Source organism: Mytilus edulis, chromosome 10 (genome assembly GCF_963676685.1).
Source record: "Mytilus edulis chromosome 10, xbMytEdul2.2, whole genome shotgun sequence".
Classification (NCBI taxonomy): Eukaryota; Metazoa; Mollusca; class Bivalvia; order Mytilida; family Mytilidae; genus Mytilus; species Mytilus edulis.
Window position 1 is genome coordinate 35,333,882 of NC_092353.1, and position 12,448 is coordinate 35,346,329.

The 12,448-nt window shown below is 31.4% G+C and overlaps 1 protein-coding gene across 1 annotated transcript in view; it reads left to right on the forward strand.

The window, feature by feature from the left end:
- The window catches only part of LOC139491015 (cadherin EGF LAG seven-pass G-type receptor 1-like), a 115,613-nt gene extending 103,515 nt beyond the window's left edge, over positions 1-12,098 (forward strand). The window contains exons 25-29 of the mRNA XM_071278257.1: positions 1,043-1,169; positions 2,760-2,864; positions 5,624-5,660; positions 11,052-11,263; positions 11,664-12,098. Coding sequence (XP_071134358.1) covers positions 1,043-1,169; positions 2,760-2,864; positions 5,624-5,660; positions 11,052-11,263; positions 11,664-11,963 — 781 coding nt within the window. The 3' untranslated portion in view covers positions 11,964-12,098. The remainder of the gene's footprint in view (positions 1-1,042; positions 1,170-2,759; positions 2,865-5,623; positions 5,661-11,051; positions 11,264-11,663) is intronic.
- The last annotated feature ends 350 nt before the right edge of the window (positions 12,099-12,448 follow it).

Genomic DNA, 12,448 nt, shown 5'->3' on the forward strand with positions numbered 1-12,448 from the left:
ACGCAATATAGTTTAAACTGACTGTTGCATAAGTCTAGAAATTGTGCTCTGATAAATGACATAAGGCCTTGAAGTCATGTAACTTTCGAGTCAGTTTTTAGTACTCATACTCCAAAATCGACCAATTAAAATGCTGGATTTCATGTTTCGAGCATGAGTTTTGTGCTGTGAGCACTGAGCAATTTTATAATTTCAACAAAAAGTCTAACGACTGCATAGGTGTGCCTGGAGACAGCACAGGATGATGTTCCATGTAGTTGTAATGAATTTTTAATCTTACAGACATATATAAAAACCCATATAACGACATCAAAATGAATATTAGATGTGGTATATGTGCAAAATGAGCTAACTCTCCATCCAAGTCACCATATGTAAAAGTAAACCATTATATGTCCAAATATGGTCTCCAACACGGAGCCTTCAAAAACCCATAATACAGACTTCAACGAGTAAGCGTGCAGTTTCAAACACAATAAGTTAATGTCTGAAAATAATCAAATGGTATAGTCATTCTTATATAAGTTGCATATCTACAAATTGTTGAATGAGATTGGTCCATTAAACTATTGCCATGCTGTATCAATAAACATCAATAAACCATGTTGACGAAATTAATTTCGTTAACATTTGGCGATAAATACAAAAAGGGAAAATTAAACTCATATGTTATAAATGAACTTAAAATAATCTATGTAAATACTAACTTAAAGTCGATTTGACAATGATAATTATGTTCATCAAACACAAACACACAAATTGAATCCTAGGGTTATAAAAAAGATGAAATTAAACCTGTTATATCAAATGTTTGTTTAAAAATAGCTAGGAACAATATTTTTATCGTAATGATTTATCTTTAACTGGGTCGCTGACTTTCATTCAGAATGCTGTTTAATCCGCCATTAAACACACCAATAACTCTGAGATGACTTTTTAAAACAATTATAAAAATTTTAACAAAAAATTGAAAAACCTGTACTTTCCAGAGCCAGAATTAAAAAAAACGTTTAACACAAAATGAAAAACATGTTCTTTCCAGAACCGGAATTAGGAGAGTGTGTGTGATCTTACCATTGTTTGGTGTAACTTGGGTTCTGGGTGCGTTTTCGATTAATAAAGAGACGGTTGTGTTCCAGTATCTCTTTGCTATTTTCAACTCCTTACAGGTAAGTTGTTTACCGTCTTCTTGTTAACATAGAAATTATTCAAGAATAATGCACACCAAAGTATTCATAATATAGATAGCATAATCAATCTAAAACTATTATGAACAAATAAAGATAAATGTGTGTATTAATAAATGGGTATAAAGTCATTAAAAATTTGATTTGAAGACAAAAGTGCATAATTATGATGATTTGTCATATGGAATGTTTAAGAAAAAAGTAAAATTACATAAATACTGAACCTTGAGGAAAATCAATTCGGAAAGTCCATAATCACATGGCAAAACCAAATAAAAAAACGCATAAAAACGAATGGACTAGAACTGTCATATTCCTGACTTGGTACAGGAATTTTCAAATGTAGAAAATGGTGGATTAAACCTGGTTTTATAGCACTAACCCTCTCACTTTGATGACAGTCTCATCAAATTCCGTTATACTTACATTGATGCGTTAACTACACAGACACAATAAATAAAAAAGTCAAAATATCGGTACATCAGTCATCATCGTATAACAATTTAACAGAACACAAAAACATCTATCTACAAACACATTCATTGATTTGTGTGTCTGACGTCAGAAAATTTTATATGTCACAAAGATTGGTCGTTCAATGTGCATTTTAAACTGCATGAAAAATTAGGTAACACAATAAGAATTTATTAACATACTTTAAAAGTGTTCATTTCGCTGTTAAAAATAAGAATAGTGTTTCTGAGATTAACCAACATATTATTCCAAAGAGAAACTGAAGAACTGAAGATAGTTTTTATAAAACGTCGGAAATGTTCGATGCTAACCTTCTTGTTCGCTTTAAATGTTTTGTTTTTGTTTATACTTGATACATATTGCATGATCATGTTTCCGATGTAGATGTAGATTAGATATTTAAACTTCGCAGACTTTGCATTTTCTTTGCCATTTCCGGATGTGAATGTCTGTGAGGATGTAGTCTGAATCGGGTTTATATTCACTTATATAATATACTAATCATAGATACCAGAATAAACAATCTTGTACAGCGATTGTAACACTCTTATCTCTTCATGCGCACAATGTTTTTGTATGCTATGTTTTACTATTTCGTTGTTCATGTTATTTGTGCTATATACACATGATACAGGGGTTGCAAAGGGAAAACTATGTATTACCTTGATCTGTCCTTGATTTTTCAAACCTTTTCTATGTTTCATATTTTAGAAAACGTAAAGTCATATTGACTATTATTGGTCACAGATGCACCCTGATACATCTTTTCATGATTTCATATAAAGTGGCATTAGACATTCAAGGAATCAATTCTGAATTTTGAATCACAATATATAACATTATATCAAAATAAATTGAATATGGAAAAAATGAAATATATGTAAAACTTTTTCTGTTTTGTCTGTTGCAGTTGTTTGTTACGCATATAATAATATTGTATTACTACATGCTATAAGTTGCTTTCAAAATAATAAAAAATGTAGTGATTGTAATTTTACTTTGATATGGATGATCCTTGCATAACATGTGATCTACTGGATCGAACGAATACAACAATCATCTAAGATTTTTCATAATTTTGTTATCTTTATATTTTAGGGATTTTTTATTTTCTTAATGTACATAGTTCTGAACAAACAGGTTCGAGAAGGTATACAAAAGATTCGAAAACAGAAAGCTGATAAATCATCAACATATTCACAAGTTAGTAATTTTACGATCCAGTTTATCTTACAACAATTAAAATGAACTGGTATGAAAATGATTTTTTTAAAAACATAATTGATGCAAGCTTTACTTTATTGTAGTTTTAATATGGGTAGGCATTATATTCGTAATGATAATTGCCCGAGCAAAAGTGAGGGCTAAAATTACACGAATATAATGCCTACCTATGTTAAAACTACAATAAAAGAGGGACGAAAGATACCAAAGGGACAGTCAAACTCATAAATCTAAAAAAAAAAACTGACAACGCCATGGCTAAATATGAAAAAGACAAACAGAAAACAATAGTACACACGACACAACATAGAAAAATAAAGAATAAACAACACGAACCCCACCAAAAACTAGGGGTGATCTCAGGTGCTCCGGAAGGGTAAGCAGATCCTGCTCCACATGTAGCACCCGTCGTGTTGCTTATGTGATTACAAATCCGGTAAATAGTCTAATTCGGTAGGTCATATTCATGAAAGGGAAGGGGATTGTAGTTACGACGTAAGGAACATATCCGATATCATTTGTGAAACGGTTATTCCATAACGGTCAACGAACTCGTGATGGCGTCCGTAAAATTTACGAAGGGATGATTTCAACTTCACCGTTTGGAACTCTTGGTTTAATAGCTTCCTTGTGAGCAGCAAACCTCTATCAAGAAAATCATGATAGGAAATGCAAGCACGGGAATATCGTATCAATTGGGAGATATATACCCCGTATGCAGGTGCTGCTGGAATGTTGATACTTAGAAATGGAAAGTTCACAATTGGAAAGCTGAAATCATCTCTTTTGTCGTAAAGTTTTGTTTTCAACCGACCCTCATTGTCAATTTCTAGATGTAAGTCAAGATATGAAGCCGACTTAACTGTATCTGTAGTATCCTTTATCTCTAGTTCGATTGGATAGATGCGTTCCACATAGTTTTGTCACTAACAATTGTTTAGTGAAAGAACATCATCTATATAGCGGAAAGTAGAGTTAAAGGATATACAATAAAGTATAGCTTGCGTAAATTATTTCGATTCTGATTAGGACAATTTAGGTAATTTCTATGTCCGATGTGTACAAGTGAAGAGCGTTGGTGTCAGCTATTTCATGGACCTCCTTTTTGTGTTTGTATAAATGTACAAGTAAACGACTGGCAATATGTTTTTTTTTCAGGGGGAAGGGTTTTGAACAGCCACCATAAACCGTTGTCGTATCTAGGTCAAATATGTCAATTGCGAATTGTAACATATTGTAGTCATAATAAATGTATTCTTAAACAACATGTGCTCCATTTGAGAGTTTGAAAGTAGTTTATGTTAATGAAATAAATTAAATTCATGCCAATGTGGTAACATTCCTTTTTCTGCAGTAACCAATATATATACGCATGTGTAAACAATTTTTATTTGATTTCGAACATGGGTTTATTTACTAAGCAAAAGAAGCACGTCATATAAGAATTTACACTTAACATATTGGGGCCCTTTATATATATAGCCTGTTATCTGGTGTTAGCCAAGGCTCCGTGTTGAAGGTCGTACTTTGACCTATTATCGCATATTTTTTTACATAGTTTGACTTGGATCTTGTTTCATTGGCACTCATATCACATCGTCTATTTTTCATATATATATAAATATTAACGCCTAAAAGTGAACAAAACAACAATATTAGAAAGGAAACCTTGAATAAAAGCCGGGAAAATCAATTGCACTTTACAGAATTTGAGGGCATTTGTTTTGTTAATATGCAAAATTTATGTATGTAGAACATTGAAGTTTGCTCATACCTTATTTACTATAAATACCTAAAAATTAAAAGGCAGCTTACTCGAATTCGTATTTACGTACATGCAAATTCGACAAAAGTTAGATAAAACTTTCCAGGACTTTTTTGACACAACTCTTTCGTCAGAGCTATTATATGTTAGGGAGTCCCGAAGAAGCCCGTGCCGTGGAACGAGTATTCCGTAGGTACAAATGTGGGAGAGAAAAACGTCACTGCATTTTTACAAAATATTCATGGCTAATAGTTGTAAGTTTAAACGAAATTGCCTTTTTATTTTTAAGCATGTATAGTTAAGTACAATGTACTGGGTATTTATAGATTTTTTTTTTAATAATTTCCAAATTTATAATCGAGCAATTTATAAAAGACAAACATATTTTTGGTATTGATATCACCAAAGGACTTTCATGACAACACTTGATGTTTTATACCATAGTAAAAACCTTAAAAGATGCATTATCTATGACATATTTAGTGAAAAAACAATCATCGAAAATAGAATCCAAATCATGTACTAAAGGTTTTTGTATAGAAAAATTACTGTAGACATTGATTAAGCTCTTTTTAGAATAAATGATCATTAATTACTGGCCGCGGCTATTATTGTTAGATCAGAACTTCAAGTTGCAAAACCTTACAATAGTTTTAAGATAACATTGTGAATACTAAGATATCTATGAAAAAAATAAAACCACAAAAATACTGCACTTAGAGGAAAATCAATTCGGAAAGTCCATAATCACATGGCAAAATCAAAAAACAAAACACATAAAAAACGAATGGACAAGAACTGTCATATTCCTGACTTGGTACAGGCATTTTTAAATGTAGAAAATGGTGGTTTAAACCTGTACATACAAACAATTTTAAAGTTTCACATAGCATGTTAGCATACAGAATCAACCTTCATTCATCAATACAGACAGACTGAATTTGCTACAACGAAATGCATTTCTACATTTCAGAAAGATGCTACAAAAGAAAGCTCAGTTCCCTCTACAGGTAAGTCCCAAGTTTTTGTTTGATTGTAAATTTATTTTTCACGTCGTAACCAAATAGTTCGAACAGATATAAGGGTTGTATGCACAGTGTGTACCGGAATGACGCCAAATTTAATCATGATATCGGTACTAGAAAAATCTATGTTTGTTAGAGGTGACAAATTTTCATTGTAGTTGATCACATACTTCTACCACAATGATTTTCTGTAAGAGTTTTATGTATGCAGAGACCTGTTTATATGCCAACCATAGCCAACACAACACCCTCAACACGCGTATTACTGACCTATACTGAACTATATTTCTTAAAGAGATTAGACATATCCGATCCAAGTAGTAGGCATTCACACTGTATTGTAAACGTTTTAATAAGTAAAGTGGGTTCTGCTTTGTGTACAAGACGTCACAGAAAGCCTCAATAATTAACTATCAATGTATGATGTTTACTTTTGTTTGCCCCTTGGTATATTAAAAATGAACAAATGAAATTATATCAATCACAAACAATAAATAGAAGATATAGTATATTATTTCTTATGTTAGTTATTTAAAATTGAGAAAGACGTGGGAAACATGTCAAAGGGACAACAACCCCTACCAAAGGTCAGACAGCCTAAAGCCACCAATTGGCCTGAATGTAGGCCTCAGGTGGCCCAAATATACAAACGTGTACTAGTTCAATGCAAATGGCCGTCATACTAAACTGCAAAACATATAAATGAACTAAATTTTAAAAAAGGCCGGAGGCTCATGGCTTATAACTGGTGCAAATATGCGGCGCGGTTAACCATGTTTTGTGAGGGCTCAAACCCTCCCGTATAACTCTAGCCAATATATAATAAAGAAATACACTACAATACGCACAGTTAAATTCAGTTTTAAAGAAGTCCGAGGCCGATGTCAAATAGATTTTGCATTGCGTTCTTTTTTTATTTTACGCTTATCAAACATACAGGTTCATAAAAATTGCAATGAGGCCATGTCATGGTATAAAATCCACGCCTCGTTGTCGTCTGATACCGATAAAATATAGGTTTCACATTTGGTGCATATAGCGTTACTCTGTACTTTGAAGTTCATTATTTATATTATACCCAAAGACATTTTTGCGTCGGGTATAATGTTTTTGACCCGTCCTGTTCTTGTCATCAAAACTTCTCTGAAAACACACAACAGAATTTGATGAAACGTTTTTGATAATAAGAACACACTTTGAGGAAATTATGATTAAATTTTCTTTCTGGGATGTATGCCCCTTTGAACTTATTGGCCTTAACATACTACTGCAACAGTGTGTCATCACAACTCCTCTGAACCCACACAAAAGCATTTCATGCATCTTTGTAGATGATAAGGGCATTCTATGTAGACGTTCATATTGACAGGAAATAATGATTTATTTGTTTTTCTTAGGAGTTATGCCTCTTTGCACTTATTGGTCGCAATATACTAATTATATGAAACTCTGCATTGATACTGTTCATTTTACTTGTAAAGTGAGATTTTGTTTATCCATAGTCAATATTCAGGCTCGGAGTATGTGAGCGTGTTCACAAATGTTCTTTTATTGCAGTGTGTCAATATTTACACATGATTTTGATTTACTTTCAAATTTGTAATCTATTATTTATAACTTCAAATATATTTTGTTTGAGAGGATGACTTATACCCTGCGTGTTGACCGATTGAAATAACCAACATATTTTTTCATTAGTCTGTCGTATAATACATCGATAGATAGATATTCATTCTCATTAAAGTATATAGTAACAGAAATGATGATGTACACTATATAACATATTTTGCATGTGTGAACTTTACATATATAACTGTACTTTATCCAGGTGGACAGACTCCCACATATATATGACTTAATAAATCTACACAATATGGCTATACAATATTGACTGTAGTAAAAACATAAATATTAACATTTGTAAAACAATATCATGGTAAATATTTATATCGTTCTTATAAAAACAAGACATAATTGAAATTATCGCAAATGTCAGCAGGGCCACAAAGATAACATAGCTTCTCTGGTCTTTGAACATTGTACCACATCCCTGTCTTAACTGTCAAAAAATAATTGCCACATCTAAACTTAAATAATGTCAGGGCATAAAAACGATAAAACTAAGAAATATGAACCTTTTAATGATTGATTTACGTATGCAAACTATTCTTGTTTAAAAACATCTTTTAACTTTTGTTAAATGCTGAATAAAATCCATTGTTTTTAGGTATAATTTTTATTTTGCAATATATTTGACATTTTGCAGAAATGAAACGTTTAGTGAAAGAAAAATATATTTACACTATTTTGAGCTAAAAGTTACTTATCTATGAGAGTTTGCATGAAAAAAATAAGGATTAATGCGCTCTATACTAATATCCAGAAAACCAGGGGTTATTTTAAGCAGTGCTTGTCTTTCTTGAAAATCGACATGTATGTTTCAGGTAAGGGCGAAGGTTGGTTCCTATTTAAATATTTAAACCCGTTGGATTTCTTTAAACTGTCCTGTTTTGAGATATAATTTTGATTTTGCAATATAATTGACATTCCATAATTTAAAATATCCTTGATAAATTTCATAATTGTAACAATTAATTATTAATATATATCAACTTATATTTATACTTAAATTGTCAAAGTCTTATTTTCAAGTGTGTCATTAAGAAGGTTGTAGCAAATTGTATTTTCCGTAATTTTACGTCAGATCACCATTTAACTCCCTCCAATTTAGAACGTATGTTAAAGTAGCCCTACTCTGCCCTACTCTGAAACAAAACAATGATTGATTTACGTATGCAAACTATTCTTGTTTAAAAATATCTTTTAACTTTTGTTAAATGCTGAATAAAATCCATTGTTTTAAGATATAATTTTGATTTTGCAATGTATTTGACATTTTGCAGAAATGAAACTTTTAGTGAGAGAAAAATATATTTACACTACTTTTAGCTAAAAGTCACTTGTCTTTGAGTTTGCATGAAAAATTAGGGATTAATGCGCTATTTACTTATTTCCAGAAAACAAGGGGTTATTTTAAGTAGTGATTGTCTTTTTGAAAATGGCATGTATTACAAAATGTTTCAGGCAAGGGTGAAGGTGGTACCTATTTGAACATTTAAACCCGCTGCATTTCTTTAACATGTACTTAGTCAGGAACCTGATGATCAGTGATTGTCATTTGTTGATGTCGTTCATAAATGTTTCTCGTTTCTCGTTTTTATACACCCGTAAAAATTTTGACGGGACGTATTATGGTATACAAATGTCCGGCGTCCGTCTGCCTGTTTGTCCGTCTGTCCGGCGTCCACATGTCGCACCGTAACTTGAGAACCGCTTATACAAATTTTATGAAACTTAATATAGTTGTTTCTTATGATGGTCAAACGATCTGGTGATAATAGGATTTAAACTTTTTGAGTTACGGGACTTTATAACTAAGACAGGGGAATGTATTTTTCACATATCGCACCATATCTCATAAACGATTTATAATTATTGCTTTAAACTTTACACACTCCTTTATAATATTAATCTGAAGATCTGTATACTTTTTGGTGATGATTCAAAATTTTATTTTGGAGTTATTGAGTTTTTCGTAAAAAAGAGGAGGGTTTTACATGTTGCATCGTATCTTAAAAACCAATAAAGACTATTGCTTAAAACTTTACACACTTCTTAACTATATTAATCTAAAGATCTGTAAATGTTTTGGTGATGATTTAAAATCATATTTTAGAGTTTTTGCGTTTTTTGAAGAAAAAAATGTTTTCTCATGTCGCGCCGTATCTCAGAAACTATTTATGATTATTGCATAAAACTTCTCGCACAAGACTTAGGGCGTACCATGCGCTCATGGCGCAGCTGTTTATTATATTTCTGTTTGAATGGTTTCACACTAGTCAAATTTTTTGCAGCCCATGTTTCAATTTAGGATATACTTGGTTTCTATGAAGTTAAGCGTGAGGAAATTTGCAACATTTGGTTAAATAAATTGGGATTTTGAGTTTCAATATCTTTCCAAATTCACATGAATTATATAGAAAGAGTCGATCTTTTTAACCGAAATACCTGTTTGAAAAAAACTCAAAGGTACCGTTTCGAAAATGTCAAGATTTCATATCCCCATATTTTGACCCAATAAAAAAAAAACAAAATTGGTAAAACAGCCTTATCAAACATTGAGCTGGCACTCTTTTCATTAATGGTAAGATCTACACTTCTTAATAACATAATAAATAGTTTTAATATTTTGATTTCTACGATATTTTATAGTAATAAAGAAGCTGCATTTTTACAGATGTATTTTTTTCAAATTTATAAGTCTCAACAATTTCTATCTCTTCGTTTTTTTTATGTAAAACTTCAATGTGTACGCCATATGCATGTATTTGGTTTTGTTAAAAGGCAATTTTCATGTAGATATCTTACTGTTAAGACATATTATTAGGTCTTTTAAACTTTCCGTGGAAAGACCTATTGATTTTATTCTGATTATTTTTTTTTCTTCCGCCTAATTATTTTCTTGCGTAGTGTTGTTGTTTCATAAGATGTCGCTTAGATATTTGGAATATGATATCGTATAGTTTATACGCTTTAAAAATGGACAATCGCGTAACCAAATACTTTACGCTGGAAGAGTAATCTTCCCAAACACTGTTTTTCTTGTGACCACTACTCCTTCGCAACTGTAAAAGATTGCGACAAATTTATTTTACCAAATTGCTCGTTACATCTACAGGATTAGGATATTCATTTGGAGCGAAGCTTTCCGGAGACCCTATATGATAGTTATTTCCCCTTATGCATTTGATATAAATATGCGTTTCTAACTGGTAAACCATAAGTGATAGAGATCTAGGGTCTTTTGATTTAAGGTCCTTGGTCCAACAACATGAAATTAAGTCAAGGTCAAAGTTCAAGCTTATATTCTAAATTTTGATTTTGGCTTATTTTCACTTATTTTCAAAAAAACGACAAATTATTTTTACTAAATTGTTAGTTGTGACATGTCGTGACTTATAAATGTTGAGTGCGTAGACAATAAATCGGAGTTTTCGCCCCTCTTACATTTAGAATTATGCGTAAAGTGATATAACTCATTAACCATACATATTAAAGACCTACGGTTTTTGATTTAATGTCCTTGGTTTGTGACCTTGAAATTGAAGTAAAGGTCACATGTTAATAGGACGTTCTTGATTTTGACCTTTGCTCTAAATTCATAAAGCCAGAGGAGCTGACATTTTAGACTGATTTTTAATATTTTAATATCAAAATAGATATTTACCTGTGGACAGACCTTCAATTGTTCTCTTACTAATTGTTCATCTATTTTAGTATTTTTTAGTATTGAGAATAGTTACTTCGTTATTTCAGATTTCACTGATATTGAAAAATCAAAAACATATTCGACAGGCCCAATCAACAGTATAGCGAATAATGAATATTCTCATCAATTGAATGACGGAAAAGATAACGATACAGCACCTAAACATTCTACAACTCCTACAGATGTTCCTGGACCTATTACAAACTACAACACAAAAGCATCAAAAAGGAAATCCAGATTAGACAAAGATGACAAAAAAGTAAATGTATAGAAAAATCCATCAAACAGGCATATTTGAAAATTACAATCCGTGTGAAGGATATCTACTTGTTATAATTAAAGTAATGGTTTTGTGATTAAAGCTCAAACAACGAGATATATTGTGAGCTTTAACTATCTGATATCTTATTTTGATTCCTGTTCCATTTTTGTATTTATTATTGAATGATAATTTTCTTATTTTTCGTTATATAGGTTTGTCTCTAAAGTGCAAAAGCTGTAAACAATTTTGTTCTATTGACATGATAAACATTTTTGTATTCGCGTATTTTCAACGAAACGTTTTTCTTTTGTTAAAAGAAACGTACATTATCATACCGCGTTGTTGATTATAAAAATAAATTATTTTCAATCACAAACAATAATTCTGACTTTTTCAGCTTAAACAATCTGATCACAGGAGAGATGTTGTCTTCCAAAGTTCTCATACATTAGCACCAGGGAAACAGAATCATGACGGAGGTCATATCAATCAAAGAGTTCAAAGACGGAGTCAATACAATAGCCGTCCTGAAAACAACATTGCTTATTATTATGATAGACCCGTTATGTCATATGGTGGGGCTTGGTGGCCTTATGTAGGAAATTATCCATACCCATTCGGATATGAACGACAAAGGAGGCCATATGAATATCACCATCAAAGAGGAAACACGTTCAGTTGGTCGTCTGACTGTTGAATTTTACAACAATCTGAATTTATCTCTAACATATATTTTAAAATATATATCTTTTGATAATGTTTTTCATTATTCTAATCAATATTAACGTATGTTCAATAGTACTAATTTAAACATATTATATTTGTAAAAGTATTTTGTAGTTATCTTATATAGTGTTTAACAATTATATCTGACATAAAATTAGTTAATATATAATAAATAATATAATTTCAATACAATTAACCGGGGTACCAAGTTTAGCAAACTGGCGGTGCATTCCGAGATAATGTTTATTAATTATACTGATTCATCGACATCAACATATCGTTCAATCTTAAACATTACTTGAGGGTTGTGTAATGCATGGCTTCATCTACAGAGTTGGATTTTGCTTGATGGTTTGAGAATAAACAATATTTTACTGCGAAAGAAGATAGGGATTTGGAAATCAGTGATTATCATAAGATTGTATAAGAGGAATAACATACATGTGTTTATATTAT